Below are 24,682 nucleotides of genomic sequence, written 5' to 3'. Positions count from 1 at the left end.
TGATACAAAACAACTTATGTGTACATGGAAATAGAAGAGATGACCTAGAAACAGGCCTTCACATTTACAAAGACGTCAAAATATTTCATTGAGAAAAAAAATGCCTCTTCAAAAAGTGGTGCTGTGTAAACTAGATAAATAAATACAATTATAACTATATCTCACTGAGTGGAATAATCAATTTCATAATTAATAAAGGACCATATGACCTAAAACTCTAATATTGCTATAAAAATATGGAGAGTATTTCAAGATATGGATATTGATATAGACAAGGACTTTTGGAAAAGGACTCCAATTGCTAGAAAATAGTACCAAGAATTATCAAAATTGATTTAATGAAATTTTAACAGTTCTAGGAAGCAATCAAATGAAAAGAATGCCAATGAAATTTGAGAAAAATCTTTACTAGTTAAACATCTGTCAGAGCATTGAAATCTAGAATATACAAATTATACATCTATTAAACATCCAAACCCTGGCAAATGAAATAAAATTACACTTTTCACAGGATGAAGAACAAATACCCAATAAACGTAAAAAAATGTTCAGCATTTTTCTAATTGGGGAAATTTTAATAAAACCAGCTTGGGGGCTGGAGAGATGGCTCAGCCGTTAAAGGCTAGGTTCACAACCAAAAACCAGCTTGGAATTCTGTCTCTCTCCAGTAAATAACAAGAACAAATGCTGGTGAGGATGTATGGAGATGAGCGAAATGTATACAGTAGTAGTATTGGAGCATATAGTCTATTTACTATGAGAATCAATATGAAGGTATTTCAAGAAATCTATGAATAGAACTACCATAGGGTACAGCTACATCCCTTCTGGATGCATGCCTGTAGAGCTCTCCACATATGGCAGAGATAACTATATAACTCTGCTTATTGTAGCTTTATTAATTGAAGGCAATTGTGGAACCAAACTAGATATCAGTCAATGAAATAATGCAAAAGAAGGTGGTATATGTGAACAATGCAATTTTATTCAACAACAAAGAAGAATGAAGTTACACTGTTGCTTAAAAATGGATGCAACTAGAAGTCATAATAATAAATAAAATAAGCAATACACAGAAGAATACATATTTCTCTAACTTGTATTTTCTAGAATCCTAAAATACCCATAAATATCAGATGGGACACTGGAGGAATAAATGATGGTAGTAGGACTGGGACAAAGGACAACATACTGAGAGGTTTACAAATGAGGCTAGGAAGGACAAAGTATGGTATCTCCCAAATAAAACGTCTATGTATAACATAATTCTAAATAAACTCTACGCATAGTGAGTTTATGTCACGAAAATAGTTTGAATATTAAAAATAAACGTATTAAAATATTTTTATACACTCTAAAACAGCTTTAAACTGTTATTAGAGTATAGAATCATCATTTCTTACCTGTAGAAAGGCCTTCCTGGTAATCCTAAAGGATCAATGAATGCACGTTCCAGATACATTAGCTGATCATTCAAAATTCTCAGTAATATGGGGCTGAAAGGGAAATTAATAAAGTTATACCTTCATAAAGATATGAATACTGCCTGACAAAGTAAAAGATTGCAACAAAATAAACCTCACTGGTGAATTTTAAAATATTATACCATGCAAATTAAGAAAATCAGTAACATTATAGAAACTAACATATTGTATTTATATATTTAGTAATATTTATAACAAATATTATTGAAAAAGTGAGGTCATTAATTTTTAAAACACCAATGGTACCCAATGCCTAACAGGTAACCAAGGAGGACTTCCCCTTCTCAGAGATGAAGGGAAGGGGTAGTGGAGGAGGGTACTTGTAAGGGAGAGGACTGGGAATTGGTAGGTTATGTTTGGGATGTAAAGTGAATGAATAAATAAACTCGGGGGAAAAGGAATATCAGTAATGTTATAGGAACATATAATGTTGAACATGTTGTACTTATGAATTTAGAAATATTATAACAACTTTAGGGAAAAATGAAGTTCTGATTTCTATAATGAGCAAAGGGAGTATGGAAACTTTGAAGGGAGGTTAATGTAGAGATGATGTAATTATATTATAATCTCAAAAAAACCTAAAGTAATACATTAAAAGTGAATATCAGCATGTATATTTGCCATATGTCAGGAATCCAGTAAAATATTATTCAACTAAAACATGAACTATAAAACAGTAACATGCTGATGGGAAAATATGATACTAACATTAACACATACAAAAATGAGACATCATCAGCCTGGGTTTATAATTATTGTCTAGATTAGAGATCCTCATCAAAATTGAAAAGATGGAGAATCTATAAATTTCTAATGACATGGTATAATATTCTTTCTACTTAGACAAGAATTTGTCAAATATATCATCTATATTTTATATTTTATCAGCATTCAAATATCATGGAGCAAAAATTCTTCCAGATTTCAAATTATTAAGGGCCAGTATGTTGTTAAGGGGGACATTGTAATTGTAAATAAGAATGAATCAATGCAACTAAGTATTCATCAACAAAACCTGGTTAGCTCAACTGAATTTAGTACTACAACTATGCCATGATATAATTAGTAAAAATTATCACATTAATAAATAGTATTATTTTATTTACTAATTCATCTCTATTCTCATTTTATATTACTTTAAATGACAATAACATAAAAGAGTCCCTTACTCTTGTGAATGATTTTATATTGTTTTAAATTTAGAGCAACCCTATACATTACTCAATGTTATAACTTCATTTTGCAAACTAAGGATCAATTTGCCAGTTTATATTTTTGCAATGAAACTGGGTCAATATTGTAACATTTTCAAATTCTTCTTATGGTTTTACACAGAATTAATCCCATGTGTTCAGCAATTCTACAAATATTGACTTCACAGTATTTGTTATTATTCTTATTTTTATGAATTTTTACTAGAGGTAGAGAGGATGGTCTGTGTGTAGGCATAATGACTTCCAATAGAAGTTGAAAAGCACCCTCCACAAATAAAGGAATACAGATGGAGAATGATGCTCAGGAGTGAAACCAAAACTTATTTGAGCCAATACTAAGGTTGCTAAATTGTATCTTCTAATCTGGCAGAGAGGAGACACTGCCATCTAGTGGCACTTCACGTCCGAAATGAAATCTGAACAGGATGCATTAGAATGAATACGGAAATATAAAACAATTCCCAAAGGTATTTCAGCAATGAGAATGAGTTAATGATATTTTATACATATTTACACATATAATTATATTTAATTATATATTTTGATTGATTGATTTAGTACATACTTGCTCTTGTCTAAGTCTTGCAGTCTCTGATTGAACTTGGATGCAACATCTGTAAAATTATTTACTGCAGAAAACAGTGAATCTGAAATGGAAATCCAAATTAACAAAATATTTTAAGAACATGTGTGGGACTGTGAAAGGTAACTTAGTGCCCGGTTGAGCTAAGGCTTGAATCCCCAGAAAATCTGAAGGGACAGTAGGTGCTTCGCCTGTTTCCAGGCACCAGGCCCCTGTCACTGGCCGCACACTCCCCCCCCCCCAGATTGGTCATCAGTTATGTAAGGGCAACGCCCCAAGCCCCTGGGCAGGTAGGCGACATGACTACAGATCACATAGACTCAAGGCAGATCTCCATTTTAATGAGGTACATAAAGGCCTAGACGGCTTTGCCAATAAACTTTCCTTCCCAGACACTTCTCCCTGCAAAAGGAATTTAACCTCAGTTCCACCGTGAGAATTGGGGTATGGTTTTACACATCTAAGTTTCACCATGATAATAAATACCTTAAAACCATGGACTGCCGCTTTTTATCTGGATCCTTCATAGGGAGCCACAGACAAGACCTTGGCCTGTATAGCCACTGTGTAATCTCCCATAGAAGGCCTCTCTGTGCTCCCAGCCACCACCACAACCAAGACCTAGCCCAAGACTGCAAAGATCAAGGCAAGGACTCTCCTCACAGAACTAGTTGGAGTTCTCCCCTTTTCCCCTTGGCACTGGGCCAAATCCAAACCCATGGATCCCCACTCTATTCTCAGCTCCTCTACAGCAACCAGTGGCACATGGATGTCCAAGAGCCTAAAAATCACATGGCCCTGGCCTCCTTGAAGGCCCAGCAACCCCTGAGGCAGCTCCTGCTCTCTGCCATAGATTGTGCTTACCCAACCACAGAGCGGTGTCCTGGGGCTTCCGTACAGCCCAACACCTGCCTGGTCACAGTGTGGTGTAAGCTGGGTCAACCTCCCACATTCTGCCAGAGCAGACCCAGCACCCTACAAACATAGTTTCAAAGGTAGGTAAGGTGGTAAAGTCTGCGGTCTCAGCACTCAGGAAACCAAAATAGGACGATCACTCCAGTTGGGGTTTAATACTGGCCAGTGTGAGATGTGCAATCTCATTTCAGTAAAAGAAACAAAACTCTGGTGATTCTAATGCTCTCTTTGTAGATACTGATGGGAAACAATATAGAAATCTCTTTTGAAGTAGTTATATATTTTTGAACATCTGTGAGATGAGGAACATATCTCAGGAGAAAAAGACTATCTGATCTAGTATAATAGAAGTACCAATGAGAAATGTTTAAAAAACACAGGTGTGAATTTGAAAGGCATATTGCAACATACCAAATGATATCATGTACGCCTTCATCTCCCGTGGATGATTCATTGAAATGTTGTAGATAGTCTCAGCATGTTTCTTCAGAGCTACAGCATAACTTTTGCAGTCAAAGGGAAGCACTATAGAATTGGCCAATTCAAATACCATTGCTCCTCGAACCTGGGCCACAGTGAGGTGATATTTAAATGTCGGATCATAGAATTTTTCTACCAATTCGTATGTTTCATAGACACTGTGATAGAGAGGATAGCTGCTGACTTTGTTGGTTTTCTAGGAGGAAAAAGAACAAAATGCATCTCTTTATGATAGCTTATAACCAACCCTATAGCATGATATTTACTGTTGTGTTATTAAGGTGGTTTTAAAACTGACAGACAGGGTTCATGTAAACTTAGATTTTTGAAAACTTAGAAAAAGACTACTCTAGGCATAAACAGCTGAATACACACGCACACATGCTGCAAAACCAATATAAGAAACATTCCTTGGGAAACACCCCAGACAGTTGTCAACCAAAATGTCAGAGATGTGGAAATTTGTTGAGAGGCCAAAAACGGACTGTGCAGTGCTGCACTAGAAAATAAATTCTTTAAGGAGAGAGTTGGGAATTATTAAACACCAGTGAAGGAATATGATAGAGTAGAATCATGTATCACTGAAATCCCACAGAGAAACTCAGAGGGGCAGCATGATGAACAGTGGAGAAACAAGCAGGGAGGACCCGGGTAGTGAACCTGGGATCTTTCTAAGGAGAGAGAAGTGATGCTCAAACAGGAACAAGGGAACTGCACATGGGGAAATAAAGAACTTTTCTCACAGTGAACTGCTGACATTGTGTCTTCATTTTTTTCTCATTATGTTCTTTCATTACTGATACAAATAACACTTTATTTAGTATAATTTTGAAGAGACAGAGACTTGGATATTATTAATGATAGATGAGCTTAATTCAGGAATTCAAAACTGGTTGCCAAGGACATTTAGCAACCCCATAGATTTTTGGTTGGTTTAGTTTCATCTACGTCAAATGTATATATTCTCATCAACCCCCTTCTCATAAAACCCCACACAACATTTTATCCCCCAAAGATCCCTGGCTGGGGGCAAGTAATTTGATCTAGAGAAAACACATCCAAAGATTCACTGCTGTCCGAATATTCCCATCTGACTTTAGGATTTAAGCACAATGGAAATGTATAATTGGGTCCAATCTTTTTCCATAGACTATATTCTTCCATTAAATCATTTTGAATAAATTGGATAATCAATTTAATAATTGTGCTGGCTTAGTTTATGTCAATTGACACAAACTGAAATTATCTGAGAGGAGGGAACGTCAATTGAGATAATACCTCCATAATATCAGTATGTAAACAAGCCTTTAGAGCCTTTTATTAACTATTGATTGATAGAGGAAGTACTGAAATTACTATGTGTGGTGTTATTTTTGGCTGGTAATCCTATGTTCTATAATAAAGCAGTCTAAGCAAGGCAGAAAAAGCAAGCCATTAAGCAGCACTCCCCCATAGATTCTTCATCAACTCCGTGTCTATAGGTTTATTCCCTGAGTCCCTGTGAAAGTGACCAGTGACTTGTGAAAGTGACCAGTGACTTGTGAAAGTGACCAGTATGAGCCTAATAAAACTTTCCTTCCCAATCTGCCTTGGTCATAATGTTTTATCGCAGCATTGATAAACATAAGTAAGACAATAACTGTTGCTTTTTTCTTAATAACATATATCTGAAAAGTAAAAGTACATGTTTAAGATATCACTTATAAATTAGAAACTAAATCTTGATTGAAATTAGAAAAAAAAATTAAAGAGAAAAAAACTCACTTAAAACAAAACATGGGTGCTTTCAACATAAGATTCATAAATTGCTAGGAAGAAACTTTAACAGAATTAATTCTGATTTTAAAAAGAACACATTTTTAAAATTTACTAAAGATTTATCAATCACAAAATGAAAGAAATTGAAGATGATTTAGGTTTTTTTTGTATTATATCAATTTTTATTCAGTGAATTTTTATTTATTTGACAATCTGAGCTACAATAACAGACAAAACTCCAAATATTGTCATGTCTGGTTGGTTTTGATGAATTTGGAGTACAAGAGAGGAAAGATGAGGCCAACATAATTTTCAGGAATTTAAACAATGAAATAAATACTGAGGAACCAAATGAATAAAACAGAATGCATTTAAGGCAGTTTCTCAACCTTTCTAATGCTTCAACCCTTAAATACAGTCCCTTATGTTGTGGGGACACCAAATCATAAAACTATTTTTGTTGCTACTTTATAACTTTAACTTTGTTATTTTATGGATCATAATGTTATGGATCATAAGAAGAATCTGATAGGTGACCCCTGTGAAAGAGTCATTTGACCTGCAAGGGATCAGGAAACACAGCTTGAGAACTGGTGATTTAAGAAAAAAACATTGTAAACGGGTCTACTGAAAGCAGTCTGAGTGCAACTGGAATGTGAATAGTCTCAGGTTAACAAAGTCAGGACAACCAACCAGTAAGACATCTCTATATGTTTCCAGTCCACCACTTCCTCTAACTCCAAGATATTTCTTGAAGTAAAACTAATTAATTTGGTTAAAAGAAACCCACATTTAATTTGTAAGGATTCTCTAATTTAAACTTACCCAATTTTTAGTATACCGGGCTCTGCCTGAAGCAATTCCAAGTCTTTGGAAAAACACTTCAAAATCATTGCCAGACCCCAGCTTGCTAATCCTAAAAGACAAAGTTAATGTAATTAGTTCAGAGTACTCTGTTCATTCTATAAAGAGCAAAGGTTAATTACTAAATCCTAGTTATATTATTTCAAATATGAGAGCATTAGACGTACAGTTGAAATTTGCTCTGGTACTGAAAAATGTGCTATGCTATGGAGGGGCTCTTTCATAAATCACAATCTATTTAAAGATTTCAGAGGTTGGAAAACATTTTTAATGCTTTTGCTCAAAATATTTGCTTCATCTCTGTTGTAGAAACTACTGAATAGATACAGCCATTTATAGATTAGGACAAAAATCTTGTCAGATCATTATAATATATACATACTGTAGAATTCTACCTCTACAAAATAATGAGATATTTATTTCCCTTCTCTTGCATGTAAAGATACAGCCACTAATCATAGTTATATGTTATCAGAGTAGACAAACTAATGCACTCATCCAGGAAAAAGAATAGCAATAGACTGACATGTGATAAATGTTTGACAGAAATTGTGTTCCATTTTCTTCATTGTGACCATTTACATGCACCATGTACAAATATAAGGTATCCTAATATACATCATAATTCTCACTTTACTTTATAAAATATTAGTTATTTTTCACAGTCTAATTTGAATGCCCTTGACATTAGAAGCTTGGCTGTCAAGGTCCCTGAAAGAGGAACAACGAACAGCTTAACAACTCATAGAATGCAGGCCCCAAGTCAGTACTAAATCGATGGGTGCTCTTCAGAAAGGAAGAGAACCAAATACTGAGTGTTCTGCTAATTTGATGCTGTTTTGGAGCATCTCCCTGCTTGTTGTTCTTGTGGTCCTCATGTCCTTCGTAATCTGTGTTGGGTGAAGATTCTAAGGGGACTTTAGCTGTCCACTAGGCCATATCATTAACAATCAAAATAATAGTGCTTGATGGTTTTTGAAGCATTGCTTCTGGAACACATTAATGATTGAGTCACCACCCTTAGAAAGAACTTAAAAAACTAGATTGTTAGCATTGACCACAACCCTTAGAAAGAATTTCGAGAAGGTTGTTCAGATGTTTTTGTCAATGGCTCTGATATAGAAAATCTTACAAATTAAACTGAAGTCCAGAAAGGCACAGTCCTAAGAGCTGAGCTAGGAATTTTTTAAGCTCAGGGAAGAAGAACAATGGCAACTCTAATAGCACTGGGTTACATGACTTTTGCTAAAACTAGGCTACTGATCAAGGAGATAATTAATTTTTTATTTCTATTTCTGTCCTCAGCTTTCTGATGAGAGTTAATAAAAACTGCTAAGGAGTCCTTATGCACCCTGAAGATTAAATATAGGAATGACTGTTTTTTAAATAAAAGATTACATTTGCTACTTTTAAATTTTCTATATGATTAACTTTTAATATAATCACTAAGATAACTGATTCTTTCTTTGTAACCACAAGTCAGAGAAGACAACCTACTGCAAAAATTGCCTGGCTTGCTCAAACTTTTGTTAATTTATAACGAGTTGCTTAGTTATAAATGTGTGTAGGTTCTTGGGAATGGTTTGCTGTTTCTTCGTCTGTAATACATAAAATGTTTGGTTTTATGTAGATATTTATTGAGGAACACATGTTTTAATGATAATCATTAAGTAAAAGAAAAACAGAATGCAGCTGCATTATAATTTTTATGCTTCTTGAAAGATTTAGCTGGGATATATAACTTATAGCAGAAAAAAAAGTTCTTAGAGCTTGTTGAAGCTTCCTTTATCCACTGAGTGACTGTGTGTGTGTGTGTGTGTATGTGTGTGTGTGAGTGTGTGTGTGATACTATCTTTTTATTTCTTTTTTCATTGGACTACAAAGCATTTTCTTGCCTCCTCTGAAGCAATTTTTATTCTGGTCTTTAGCTAGCAGCCAAGGAGTTAATTTTGCGGGCTTCAATCAATTGCTCACTCTGCATTTCACCTCAGGTTACATTAAGTGTGAAATTTGTTCTTTGATGCTGCAATGCTGCCTCTTGCATATAGCTAGATCAAAAATAAATCTTTACCAATCCTACATCTGATAGAGGGCTAATATCCAAAATATACAAAGAACTCAAGAAGTTAGACTCCAGAGTGCCAAATAACCATATTAAAGAATGGGGTACAGAGCTAAACAAAACATTCTCAGGTGAAGATTATGGAATGGCCGAGAAACGTCTAAAGAAATATTCAACATCTTTAGTCATCAGGGAAACGCAAATCAAAACATCCCTGAGATTCCACCTCTCACAGGTCAGAACAATTAAGATAAAAAAATTCAGGTGACAGCTGATGTTGGCAAGGATGTGCAGAAAGAGGAACACTCCTCCATTGTTGGTGGGACTGCAAACTGGAACAACCACTCTGGAAGTCAGTCTGGAGGCTCCTCATAAAATTGGACATTTTACTACCTGAGGACCCAGCTATACTTCTCCTGGGCATATACCCAAAAGACGCTCCAACATGCAACAAAGACACATGTTCCAGTATGTTCATAGCAGCCTTATTTTTGATAGCAGAAGCTGGAAAGAACCCAGATGCCCTTAAACAGAAGAATGGATTAAAAAACTGTGGTACATCTACACAATGGAGTAATATTCAGCTATCAAAAACAATGATTTCATTATATTCATAGACAGATAGAATGAACTAGAAAATATCATCCTGAGTGAGGTAATCCAATAATAGAAAAACACACATAGTGTGCACTCATTATAATTGGATATTAGCCCAAAAGCTCGAATTACCCAAAATGCAATCCACAGACCACAGGAAACTCAAGAAGAAGGATGACGAAAATGCAGATGCTTTTACTCCTTCTTGAAAGAGGGAAGAAAAATATCTATAGGAGGGGATATGGAGGCAAAGTTTAGAGCAGAGACTGAAGGAACGGCCATTCAGAACCTGCCCCACATGTGGCCCATATAATATATATACAGCCACCAAAACTAGATAAGATTGATGAAGCTAAAAAGTACATGCTGAAAAGGACCGGATATAAATCTCTCCTGAGAGACACAACCAGAGCTTGTCAAATACAGAGGCGAATGCTACCAGCAAACCACTGAACTGAGAACAGGACCCCCTTTGGGGGAATTAGAGGAAGCATTGAAAGATGTGAAAGGGCTTGCAACCTCATAAGAACAACAATGCCAACCAACCAGAACTTCCAGGAACTAAACCACTATTAAAAGACTATACATGGACTGACCCAGGGCTCTAACTGCATATGTAGCAGAGAATATCCTTGTTGATATACCAGTGGAAGGGGAAGCCCTTGGTCCTGCCAAAGTCAGACCTCCATGGCAGTGGAATGTCGAAGGGGTAGTAAGGGGTGATGGTTGAGGGAATACCCTTATGAGTAAGGGGAAGGGGATAGGGGTCTTATGGACAGGAAACCGGGAAAGGATATAATAGTTAAAATGTAAATAAAGTAAAATATCCAATGAAAAAATCCTCAGATATAATTTCAAAACACAGGGTAATATCTTACTTTAAACATAGTACTTTATTTTAAATACAAATACATCTTTGTCAGATGTGAGAGTGTTTTGAAATTATTTCTAACAATACATTTTAGGAAATATACCCATTTACACCTAAAACATTCACCCAGTAACCAAACTTGGTAGAATGGCTGGGTAGTTGCTGTACCTTGGCATTCCAATGAACTCAGTTGAAGGACTTTTTTCTTTCCAGCTGTCAAAAAGAGATTTGCCTTCAAAGCCTTCATCCGGGCTTGGCAGCTATACAAATTATAAACAAGAGAATACTCACAAATCCAATGCATAAACCTAAATGTCCATTAATAAGAAATCGACAATTTAAACTACATTTCAACAAAATAAGAAAAGAGATCTGTATATTAGAAGTTGATGCAAATTATATGACTGCTCTGTGGTTCTTTCTTGATATATTCTTGGCTTTGGGATCAGTGTGAAGCATAGGGATTAAAGAGTTACAATAAAAAGTTCTGAAAAGTAAATATTTGTATATGTGCATTTTCAAGTGTGAAGATGTGGCATATAAAGAAAATACTTCAACATATTAGCAAATCATTGTCTGTGGAGAAACAATCATAGGCCAATTTTCCTGGATCAAAGAAAACTATTCTCAAAACCATATTCTTCTCCTACTAAAGAAAATATTACTTTACTATTGCCTTTTATCTGTAGGACTGCAGAAGTTTTACATGATACATAATGAAGTCATTATATATTATAAATTAGAGAAGGCAATGATTGTTTTTTTTTAATTCATTGCTTTTTGTAATTGTGCTAAACACCAGGGTTTAAAATCATTTTCTGGTTTATGGGTGAAAACAAAATGAAGTAAAACAAAACCAATATTATTCAATTTTAGAATTAGAAGATATGAAGTTGAGCACCACTAAGTTTCCATAGTTATATAGGTTCAGTGGAAGAGTCTTTTGAATGTTTTATACGTAATAACTATCAAGTGTAACAGTTCTTAACAAACTTAATTAAAAAATTTACTGACATAATATTTAATAGTTTGTATACAAAAATGTAGATGTCCATGTAGTGTATACTATAATAAACTTATCCATTAATAATTATATGCATAAAAGTTAGACTTATCTCACATTAGTAGAAAATTAGAAGATATATCTCTATCTTAACCTGTAAAATATGAATAAAGTAACAAAATTATTCTACTCACATTTGTAAACTCACTTTCCATTTTCTTAAGAAACACAAATTGAAAAGTAAAATATTATATTATTAAAATTATCAGTTTATCAAATAAGCATATTTAAATAATTGCAAAACTCTCTCCAAACAAAGAAAATAAAGTAACAAGAAATGAAAGAAAACAAAGAAACAAAGGAATGAAACAAAGAAAATTTCTATGAATTACATATTTTAAGCCTGACCCAGCAGTATTTTTACAACTATGTCAAAAGGTCACTAACTCAGGAGATAAACAAAACAGTCACACTTCCTCATAATTTGCCTGAAATTATTGATCAGTGAGATTTCCCTGAAACACTAGGTTTGAGTCATGTAAGTTTTACATGCTATCTAGTAACTGATAAAACTGCATTTAAATGGTTTAGATCTTATATAACTAGATGCTGATTCTAATTAATATATTTCTTATACTTGTAGAAGGAATCATATTTCTTGATTTAATTATATGCTTGTAATACAAAGATTTATTTATAATTCCTATGTGAAGTAGTTGTGATTTTCTTAGAAATGCATTTGAAATGCTTAATAATGTCCAATAATCAGGTTTTGTGGCTTGTTTGAATTTTGTAGTAATTTTTAGGTCAGTCTCAAAAGTTTGTCATGCAGCTAGAATGATAGTATACTCCTGCAACTCTGGTAATCTGGAGGCTGACACAGGAAGATCTGGATCTCACATCCAGATCTATCTGGACAACCTATCAAAACCCTCTCTTAAAGAACCTTTCACATAGAAGTATATGTGGTGCCTCCAACCAGCTTCAGTATCTTTCATAGCTAAGAGACCTAGAAGTAAGGCCAGGCTCTTGTGATAGAGCCAAAGATTGGAGTAGTAGGCGAAAAATTAGAAGGAATTACCTAGGTAATAATTGAATTCATTCAGTCATTCTTACATTGTGAGTTACCTAATTTTCCATATAAGTGGTAATAAAGTAGTTATAGAGTAAAGGAATAAAGCAGTAGTTCCAGCTACTATGTTACTCCAGTGGCTGCTTTCTAAGGTCTGTTTCCTAATTTTCAAAGTACTCATGGTAGAAAGAATGCAGCCTATAGGCTGACTCACAGAGTTGGGAGAGATGGCATCATATACTATATGGAGAAATAGGTTAGCTGTGGAAGTTCAGGAAAGAATATTTATCATGAGAAAAGAAAGTGAGCTGTAAACAATATAAATATTTAAAATAATAATTGCATCCAAAATATCATTTACAGAGTTTCTGCAAAGCTTTTTCCATCACTTTACCTCTTTTGTTAGGTTGTATACTAAGCTGTGCATCAGTGGTGTACAATCAACTCTGAGAGTGTAGTTTCCTGAAACAAAAGGAACTGGCTGATTTGTCTTATATGTGTTATTAATTTATTCAAAGGCCATTGCTAAATTCCACATAGAATTATTCCTTTAAAAATGCACTTAATAAATATCTTTAATGTTCTCAATCTTAAACTATAAAAACAAACTTTTATGACACTGACTGTTGAATCTTGTCCTAAAGATTAGGGAGAAAGCCTGATATATCTGTCTATTGAGAGGTTCTGCCAGAGCATGATGAGTAAAGAGGCAAATGCTAGCAGCAAACCATTGAAATGAGAACAGGGTCCCCATTAGAGGCATTGGAGAAAGGACTGGTGGAGCTGAAGGAGCTTGCAACCCCATAAGAACCACAAGCAACCAGAGCTCCCAGGAACTAAACCACTACCCAAGTAGAACACATGGACAGACACATGGCTCCAGCTGCATATATATAGCAGAGCATGGCCTTGTTGGGCACCGATGGGTCCTGCCAAGGCTGGAACCCCCAGTGTAAGGGAATGTCAGAGCAGGGAGGCAGGAAGGGGTGGGTGGTTGGGGAGGGGGAATACCCTCACAGAAGAAGCAGGTGGGGGATAGGATAGAGGGATTATAGATGGGAAACCAGAAAAGGGGATAACATTTGAAATGTAAATTTAAACAAAAATCCAATAAAAAAGTAAAATAAGATATATTTAATAAAATGCCTCTAATATTTTCAATCTTAAGCTAAAAAAAAAAACAAATGTTTATGACATTGACTGCTGAATCTTGCCCTGAGGATTAGGGAGAGAGCTCATCAAGCCACATCTCCAAATCTTTACTTCCCATTCTACCTAAGAACTTTTTCTTAAGCTCCCTTATAATACTGTTGCTTCAGCTTGAGTCAGTGTTCCACATAATATATGCATGACTTCTTCACCCTTTGGGCTCAAGTTAAATTTTCAGAGGGATCTCATTGACTCCTGGATGGAACACTACAAATGGCTTCCACTCCATAGAATCTATTCTCTTTTCTTGTCCTTGATCTGTTTTCCACATCACTCAAGAGCTGGATCATAGTGAACCCTCCAATTCTGCATTGTAGTTCATTCCAGATATAGTCAGGTTGATAACCAGGAAATAGCCATTACATTTGTCCACAACCTAAAGTTACTTCCAGGATTGTTATATATCTTTTATTCCCAAAGTAAGATCCATGTCACTAAAGGCTGAGTGGTGTGGGCTTTTAATCCAAGCATTCAGGAGGCTGAAGCATAATGACTTTGGATGAGGACTGTAAAACTATAACCTACCTCTATCAAAGGTGAATCAACTGCTTTAATTAAGCTAAGACCTTAACTAGATTGGAAGGATTTAAACCTACGAAAATTTAGTTAACAGCTAAATACCCTACATCTGGCTTCAATCTACTTCTTCTGCCTATCAGAAAGGGGATAAGAGAAGCCTTAGTAGAGAAATATATCTACACCTTTGAATTTGTATTGGACAAGATTATCACCTTAAGGCTTGGAAAAAAGGGACTCAACCCTTGTGTTTAGATTAACAGTCTAATGCCTACTCTGCCATTTTACTTTCATAAACCACTGATTATTTTCAACTAGCCATAAAGATATTATATATATATATATATATATATATATATATTATATTTTGATACACAAGTGCTTTTATTTGAGTGACTTACAGGGAGATGGTATCAAAGCATTTATTCCAATATAGATACACATAACATGGGTCCAAAGAATTACATATATGACTCTTTATTCAGTACAAATTTCATGTAGAAAAGTACGTATGCATAAATGGACAATCTCTATAATAGTAGCAACAGAACTGAAATGCAATTGCACCATTAAATGTGCTACAGAAGTTCTACTGTTTGACTGTATTTATTTCGGTTTGTTTTGTTTGGGGATTTGTTATGGTTGTTATGTGTGTGTGTGTGTGTGTGTGTGTGTGTGTGTGTGTGTGTGTGTGTGTGTGTATAATAAGTCAATGTGTATCACTAAATGAAACATTTTATGTTTTCTGTGTGAAAATGTGGATTTACAACCATTATTTGTAGTACAATCCAAATCTTGTAGGATTTAAGAGGAGGTAAGATAGCATAATAGACAGGAATGACATTGAACTCAACCCTCGCCTAGCAGGCAACCTTTGAAAAGTTTTTTGATTTCTCTGAGTCACAGCTTCCTCTTCTATACATTATGGTAAATAAGTACTCACATGACATGATAGCTGCACCACATAAAGATCTGATAGGCAACAATTAAGAGAGCATCAAAACCATTTCTGTTAAATGTAGCAGATAAATAGTATGCGGGTTCACAGAACAGAGACACTATAATTCAATGAAAACAAAATTAAGAAAGAAGAAATTAAGAGTGATTTGGGTAAAGCCTTTAATCTTTTATAAGTTTACAAACTTAATTATTTACAAAAACTTGCAAATAAATAAAAATATTTCGGTTTTTTTATATGCTTATATTTTAACATAAATTCACTAATATGTGTTGTATTATATTCCTTGAGAAATGAACATTTAACCAAAGAATGGAAAATAAATTGAGGGTTGTATATCGCAATCACACTAAACCTATACGTACTTGTTGTTAATCCTAAACATTATGTACCAGTCCCAGATTTGACATAACTATCCAAGCCCAGTGATGTGATAAAATACTGGAGAAATCAAATGTTCAAAACTATTAATAATAATAACAACAACATTTAGCTATACATCTAGCTTCCAAATTATACGATTTATGTAAGTAAAGAATGGTGACTATTTATCATGCACAAAGTGTGCGTGTGTGTGTGTGTGTGTGTGTGTGTGTGTGTGTGTGCGTGTGTGTGCGTGTGTTTCATGGCATACAAGTAGAAGTCAAAATACAAATTTTGGAGTCAGCTCTCACAGGCCATCTTTAAATGGGTTCCTAGGATACACCTCAGTTTGTCAGGATTCCCTCATAGTGCTTTGATGGTTTATGATTTTCACCAGTCCCTATAGATAAATGTCATATATGTATTCAAAGACAAAAGAATCTTAAGGTTTGTGACATAGGCATTCAAAGGGTAAGTATAACCATATTTAAGAGAATCTGGTAGAAGAGGCAGGCATGTTAAGGAATGCACTCTTCCTGAATCAGCCCTGATACACAGAGGGGGAAATGTCTCTCTCTCTCTCTCTCTCTCTCTCTCTCTCTCTCTCTCTCTCTCTCTCTCTCTCTCTCTCTCTCTCTCTTCTTTTCTTTTCATCTTCATTAATTTGAATTTCTTATTCACACTTCTATTGTTATTGCCCTTCCTGGTTTCCTGGCCAACATCCCCCTAACCCCTCCCTCTCCCTTTCTCTATGGGTGTTCACCTTCCCATCCTCCCCCCATTACCGCCCTCCCCCCAACAATCACGATCACTGGGAATCCGGCCTTGGCATAACCAAGGGTTTTCCCTTCCTCTGGTGTTCTTACTAGGCTATTCATTACTACCTATGAGGTTGGAGCCCAGGGTCAGTCCAATTATACTCTTTGGGTAGTGGCTTAGTCCTTGGAAGCTCTGGATGGATGGCATTGTTGTTCATAAGGGATCTCAAGCCCCTTCAAGCTTTTCCAGTCCTTTCTCTAATTCCTTCATCGGGGGTCCCGTTCTCAGTGCAGTGGTTTGCTGCTGGAATTCGCCTATGTATTTGCTGTATTCTGGCTGTGTCTCTCAGGAGAGATCTAAACCCGGTTCCTCTTGGCCTGCACGCCTTTGCTTCATCCATCTTGTCTAATTGGGTGGCTGTATATGTATGGGCCACATGTGGGGCAGGATCTGCATGGGTGATCCTTCAGTCTCTGTTCTAAACTTTGCCTCCCTATTCCCTCCCAAGGGTATTCTTGTTCCCCTTTTAAAGAAGGAGTGAATCATTTGCATTTTGGTCATCCTTCTTGAGTTTCATGTGTTCTGTGCATCTAGGGTTATTCATGCATTTGGGCTAATATCCACTTATCAATGAGTGCATACCGTGTGTGTTTTTCTGTGATTGGGTTACCTCACTCAGGATGATACTTTCCAGTTCCATCAATTTGCCTATGAATTTCATAAAGTCATTGTTTTTGATAGCTGAATAATATTCCATTGTTTAGATGTACCACATTTTCTGTATCCATTCCTCTGTTGAAGGGCATCTGGGTTCTTTCCAGATTCTGGCTATTATAAATAAGGCTGCTATGAACATAGTGGAGTATGTGTCTTTGTTATATGTTGGGGCATGTTTTGTGTACATGCCCAAGAGAGGTATAGCTGGGTCCACAGGTAATTCAATGTCCAGTTCTCAGGAACCTCCAGACTGATTTCCAGAATAGTTGTACCAGTCTGCAATCCCACCAACAATGGAGGAGTGTTCTCTTTCTCCCCATCCTGGCCAGCATTTGCTGTCACCTGAGTTTTTGATCTTAGCCATTCTGACTTGTACGAGGTGAAATCTCAGGGTTGTTTTGATTTGCATTTCCCTTATGCCTAAAGATGTTGAACATTTCTTTGGGTGTTTCTCAGCCATTCAGCATTCCTCAGTTGTGAATTCTGTCTTTAGCTCTGAACCCCAGTTTTTAATAGGGTTATTTTGTCTCCCGGTGGTCTAACTTCTTAAGTTCTTTGTATATTTTGGATATAAGCCCTCTATCAGTTGGAGGATTGGTAAAGATCTTTTCCCAATCTGTTGGTTGCCCTTATTGTCCTAACCACAGTGTCCTTTGCCTTACAGAAGCTTTGCAGTTTTATGAGATCCCATTTGTTGATTCTTGATCTTAGAGCATAAGCCATTGGTGTTTTGTTCAGGAAATTTTCTCCAGTTCCCATGTGTTCGAGATGGTTCCCCACATTTTCTTCTATTAGCTTGAGTGTATCTGTTTTGATGTGGAGGTCCTTGATCCACTTGGACTTAAGCTTTGTACAGGGTGATAAGCATGGATCGATCTGCATTCTTCTACATGCTGACCTCCAGTTGAACCAGCACCTTTTGCTGAAAATGCTCTTTTTTCCATTAGATGGTTTTGGCTCCTTTGTCAAAAATCAAGTGACCATAGGTGTGTGGGTTCATTTCTGGGTCTTCAATTCTATTCCACTGCTTTTTCTGTCTGTCTCTGTACCAATACCATGCAGTTTTTATCACTATTGCTCTGTATTGCTTGAGTTCAGGGATAGTGATTCCCCCTGAAGTCCTTTTATTGTTGAGGATAGTTTTAGCTATCCTGGGTGTTTTGTTATTACAGATGAATTTGCAAATTGTCTGTCTATCTCTCTGAAGAACTGCATTGGTATTTTGATGGGGATTGCATTGAATCTGTAAATCGCTTTTGGTAAAATGGCCATTTTTACTATATTCATCCTGCCAATCCATGAGCATGGGAGAACTTTCCATCTTCTGAGGTCTTCTTCAATTTCTTTCTTCAGAGGCTTGAACTTCTTATCACACAGATCTTTTTCTTGCTTGGCTAAAGTCACACCGAGGTATTTTATATTATTTGGGACTATTATTAAGGGTGTCGTTTCCCTAATTTCTTTCTCAGTTGTTTCTCTTTTGTGTAGAGGAAGGTTACTGATTTATTTGAGTTAATTTTATACCCAGCCACTTTGCTGAAGTTGTTTATCAGCTTTAGTAGTTCTCTGGTGGAACTTTTGGCGTCACTTAAATATACTATCATATCGTCTGCAAATAGTGATATTTTGACGTCTTCTTTTCCAATCTGTATCCCTTTGATCTCCCTTTGTTTTTTGATTGCTCTGGCTAGAACTTCAAGAACTATATTGAATAAGTAGGGAGAGAGTGGGTAGGCTTGTCTAGTCCCTGATTTTAGAGGGATTGCTTCAAGTTTCTCTCCATTTAGTTTAATGTTAGCTACTGGTTTGCTGTATATGGATTTTATTATGTTTAGGTATGGGCCTTGAATTGTTATTCTTTCCAGGGCTTTAATCATGAAATGGTGTTGAATTTTGTCAAATGCTTTCTCAGCATCTAATGAAATGATCATGTGGTTTTATCCTTTCAGTTTGTTTATATAGTGGATTACGCTAATGGTTTTCCGTATATTAAACCATCCCTGCATGCCTGGGATGAAGTCTACTTGATCATGGTGGATGATTGTTTTGATGCCTCTTAATTACTACTGAAATCAGCCTTAGGTTGAAGGAAAATATGTGAAACCAGCCACAGTTATCCTAACTTCATTTTAGTAGACTTCATTCTGTGCTAGAATGAAATTCTTTATCTAAATTGTTACTTCAAGAAAAATCATATGTTATTTTATGAAGACAACAATACTCACCTTCTATGGAAGAATCAGCGTTGATATAAGCCACACCACGTTCTTGTAAGAGTCTTGAATGTTCCTACAATAAGAAATTTAACAAACTATAAGCATAAATTTAATTCCCTCCTACCCAAGGCACATATGCCATTCTTTAACGTAAACAGTTGAATAAAATTACATCATGATTCCCACAGGTTTTACATATAAAGTCTAAAATATGTGCTTGGCAATGAGAAACCATAGCAAATTCTTCTAAAGTACATTTGACAGGGTGAATAGTTCAAATACAGTAGATGAAAGAAAATTAGGAATTTAAACATGTACAAGCATCAGTCACTAATTTTTAGTGAACATCTGTTTATGAGACTTTTCAGTAAAAATAAACTTTTATACATCTAGTCATAATGTAAGCAGAAATGATTTCCTTGATTAACAGGAAATGAGCAATTTACTGGTCAGGAAATTTACATAGAAAACTTGACCATGGGGGCAATTTCTATTCTAGGATAATACCACCTTTGGGTTATTATGACTGATTGCACATTTTTAGAACTAAGAAGTGTAGCAGGAGTCCATAGAGACTTTTGGTCTCCAAAATATTGAATTTTCTAAAAAGTTTGATTGTCAGAAAAAAATCAGGAATGTATGTGTAATTCTGAATGTTAAAAAAATATTGATCACTGTATAGTGGCTCAAGGGGCCAATGTAGCATTATTGTGAAAGTTTCAGGGCAGTTTGAGCTAAATAAAGAGACCATCTGAAAATAATGATAATAATGACATCAAATAATATTATTAATAATAATTCTATAGAGAAAACTGCATTCTGAAATATTCATGGATTTTTTCTGATAGTAGCATGAGACTTTTCTGTGGATAAAAAACTTAATCTTGATCGACAGTAATATAGCAACTATTTGGAAAAACCTGTAATATCTATGTTTAATAGGAATTGCATGAGCCTTAACAGCATTGTAGTAAGCTAGTGAAACAAATATCAAAACTCCATATGTTTATTTCTCTGTCACACTAAGCTGACACACATTTGAATAGATTTACTATTCGTGTTACCAGGTAAATATTCCTTCTACATCATTTTTTTTTGTGTGTGTACAATAGTGATGAGACCACTGAGGTAAGAAAATAAGTACAAACCAGGTCTTACTGTGGAATCTGAGGTCTCAATGTGACTGGTTCTTGGAGTTGATTGAGTAGGTATGTAAGAATCATACTAAAAATTGTCATGGTTTAAGTTGTGTGGTCCTCTGACCTCCACTGTATAGATCTGGGCTTGTCCTTCAGTCTTAAGGACACTTCTGGAACTCCAATTGTATTCTGCTTTTCTGTTGAAGAGAGAGGGCCCCAGGAATAATCACCTTAAAACCAGGTCCCACCAATCCTTTCCTAGTAGTGTCTGCCAGGGGCCCAACCTACAGAGCCAAGTTGTTCATGGTTCCCTGACTTCAGTTGTCTACTTCTGGAATCAACCTTCAGTCCTGAGGAGCCCTGGGAGAACCCAAGAGGATCCTGCTTCACTATGGTATCCTGTGGAGTGTCCTCAAGAACTACCAGCTTGGAACACTGCTTCACCATTCCCTTGACAGAGGGGTCCACCTGAAGCACAGCAGCCTGGTCAGGTACCTGACCTTTGCTGCCTGGGGCTCCTCTGTGCCATCAGTGTCATGCATCCATCATCAGGGAAAATCAGATGCCTAAAGGACAATGTAAAAACCCAGTCAAGACTCAGGGCAACATGGCATCAACTATCCTACTACAACAAACTTTGGATATCCTAAGGAAAATAAAACACAAGAAAATGATCTTAAATCAAATCTTATAAAGATGATGGATACCTTTAAAGAGGAAATGAATATATCTTATGAAGAGATACAGGAAAATATATTCAAACAAGTAGATGTATTAAAGGAGGAAGCAAATAAATATAATGAAATACTGAAAAAATAGAATCAAATAGGTGAAGGATATGAATAAAACTATAAAAGACATGAAAAGGAAAGTATAAGCAATTAAGAAAACACAAACTGAGGAAATCCAAGACATGAAAAATCTAGGGAAAAGAACAGAAATTACAGACACCAACACAATATTAAATATGGAAGAAAGAATCTAGGGCATAGATATGATAGAAGAAATACATACATTAATAAAAGAAAATGCAAGGTCTAAAAAGTTCATGACACAAAATAATGAGAAATTTGGGATACCATGACAATGCCAAACCTAACAACAATAGGAGTATAAGAAGGAGAAGATTCCAGCTCAAAAACTCAGAAAATATCTTCAATAAAATCATAGAAGAAAATTTCCTTAATGGAAAGTAAAACATGCCTATAAATGTACAAGAAGCTTACAGAACAGCAAAGAGATTAGATAAGAAAAGAAAATCTTACTGCCACATAATAACCAAAGCATTACATGTACAGAGAAAAGGAAGAATATTAAAAGGTATAAGGAAAAAAAAAGCCAAGTAATACATAAAGGCAGTCCTATAAGAATTACACTAGAAGTATTGATACAGATTCTGAAAGCTAGAAGGGTCTGGACAGATGTTCTATAGACCAAAGAAGTCCACAGATGTCAACCCAGACTACTATACACAGTGAAACACCAATAACCATATACGGGGAATCCAAGATATTCTATGACAGAACCAAATATAAACAATACCTTTTAAAAGCACAGCACTATAGAAGATAGCAGGAAGAAAACCCCAACCAAAAGAGGCTTACTACAATCAAGAAAACACAGGAAATAAATAATTGTCCACCATTAATACAAATAAAAATAAAACACAGAGACACACACATACATACACACACACACACACACATCTGTACACTACCACCACCAACATAAAAATAACAGGAAGTAACAACCATTGGTCATTAATATCTCTAACACTGATGGACTCACTTCCCTAGTAAAAACACACAAGTTAAAAGAATGCACTTGTAAAGAAAATCCATCATTATGTATATACAAGAAACACACCTCAGCAACTAAGATAAGTACTACCTCATAGGAAATGGATAGAAAGAGTTTTCCAGGCAAAGGGACACAAAAAGCAACCTTTAGTAGCCATTTTAATATCTTATAAAAGATATTTTCAGCCAAAAATAACCAAAAGACATAGAAAAGGACAATTAACACACATTAAAGGAAAAATCTACCAAGAGGACATCTCAGTTCTTAACATCTGTGCCACAAATGAAAGGGCAACCACATTCATAAAAGAAACATTACTAAAGCTTAAATCACTCATTGAATCCCACATATTAGTTGTTAGAGATTTTAATACCCCATTTTCACCAGTTGACAGGTCCTGGAGGCAGAAACTAAACCGAGAAGTAATGAAACTAACAGAGATTATGATTCAAATACACTTAACAGATATTTATAGAACAATTAGCCCAAACACAAAAGAATAGACCTCCTTCTTAGCACCTAATGAAAACTTCTCCAAAATTGACCATATAATTTGTCACAAAACAAGCTTCAACAGATAAAAGAAAATTGAAATAATCCTTTGCATCTTGTCATATCACCAGGGATTAAAGTTTGGTTCAACAACAAAAACTGTTGAGGAATCTTTCTAATGCTTTGTCTTTATTTGACTCCCAAAAGCTGCACTTCCAGATGCTGACGGCTCCTGCGCCCAGCTGGTTTGATTGGAAATAAAGAACTGCCTTACTAAAAAGGGATGGGCAGGGAGATGGAAGTGGGACTTTAGATTATATGAGCAATGGACTGAGGGGGAAGAGGAAGAGATAGAATGACCATGATGGTGGAGAAGTGAGGTTAAAGTTAAAGACCCACTGACATGTAAGCATCTTGGAAAGCATTTCTGGGACTACTTCCCTGCTTGGTCTCAGGAAACAAAGATTAAAAAAAATATTTAGAAAATATTAACCTAGGAATACTGAAGGGGAGTGTGTGCTAGACATGGGGAGGTTTAGAAGTAACAAGATATTAAGCTAGTTAGGCATATTAAAAATTAAGCTGACGTGTGTGTGTGTGTGTGTGTGTGTGTGTTTGTGTGTGTGTCTAGAATTAGCAATTTACTGCTACAAGGAACAACATAAGGCCCACATACTCATGGAAACTCCTCCATAATCACTGAATCAGGAAAAAAATAAACTCAAGACTTTCTAGAATTCAGTAAAAATGAAGGCACAGCATTTCCAAACTCATGGGACACTATGATACCAGTGATAAGAGGAAAGTTCATAGCCCTAAATGTTTTCATAAAGAAATTATAACATTCTATACTAGCTAATTAAAAGTATACCTGAAAGCTCTAGGGAAAAAAGAAGCAAACACACTTAAGAGGAGAAGATGTCATGTAATAATCAAACTCAGAGATTAAAAAAAATAAAAAATCAATTAGAAACAAGGAGAACAATACAAAGAATCAATAAGACCAAGGGCTGGTTCTTTGGGAAAAATCAACAAGATAGACAATCCCTTAACCAAACTAATTTAAGGGAAAAGAAATAGTATACAAATTAAAAATAAGAATCAAAAATGAAGAGGGATACACAAGCATGGACGCTGAGGAAATTCAAAACATGAAGAGGTCTTAGCTCAAAAATCTTTACTTCACAAAATTAAAAATCTAAGTGAAATGGATGATTTTCTGTACAGATACCATTTACCAAAGATAAATCTAGATTATGTAAACAATCTGAATAATCCTGTAACCCCTAAAGAAATAAGCACAGTCATTAAATATCTCCAAACCAAGAAAAAGAAAAAAAAAAGAGGTCCTTGGTCAGATGATTTCAACACAGAATTCTATCAGATCTTGGAAGAAGAGCTAATACCAATACTCCTCAAAGAATTTGAGGAATATATCAGAAGAGAGAAAGGTTTCTCATGCTCCTAGATTGGTATGATTAACACAGTGAAAACATATATCTTACTAAAAACAATCCACAGATTCAATGGAATCTCGATGAAAATTTTGTTAAAACTCTTTACAGAAAGAACAATTTTCAACTTTAAATGGAAAAGCCAAACACCCA

The 24,682-nt window shown here is 35.5% G+C and overlaps 1 protein-coding gene across 2 annotated transcripts in view; it reads right to left on the bottom strand.

Moving 5' to 3' along the window:
* The window catches only part of Folh1b (folate hydrolase 1B), a 61,046-nt gene that overhangs the window by 1,414 nt on the left and 34,950 nt on the right, over positions 1 to 24,682 (bottom strand). For both annotated transcript variants that reach the window (XM_032893270.1, XM_032893271.1), the window contains 7 exons: positions 19,654 to 19,717; positions 13,301 to 13,368; positions 11,000 to 11,091; positions 7,263 to 7,353; positions 4,611 to 4,875; positions 3,267 to 3,348; positions 1,404 to 1,496 (listed from right to left, as the gene is read on the bottom strand). In XM_032893270.1, coding sequence (XP_032749161.1) covers positions 1,404 to 1,496; positions 3,267 to 3,348; positions 4,611 to 4,875; positions 7,263 to 7,353; positions 11,000 to 11,091; positions 13,301 to 13,368; positions 19,654 to 19,717 — 755 coding nt within the window. The remainder of the gene's footprint in view (positions 1 to 1,403; positions 1,497 to 3,266; positions 3,349 to 4,610; positions 4,876 to 7,262; positions 7,354 to 10,999; positions 11,092 to 13,300; positions 13,369 to 19,653; positions 19,718 to 24,682) is intronic.

The sequence above is a fragment of the Rattus rattus genome, chromosome 2, assembly GCF_011064425.1.
Source record: "Rattus rattus isolate New Zealand chromosome 2, Rrattus_CSIRO_v1, whole genome shotgun sequence".
Lineage (NCBI taxonomy): Eukaryota > Metazoa > Chordata > Mammalia > Rodentia > Muridae > Rattus > Rattus rattus.
This window is presented reverse-complemented; position numbering and strand designations above follow the sequence as displayed.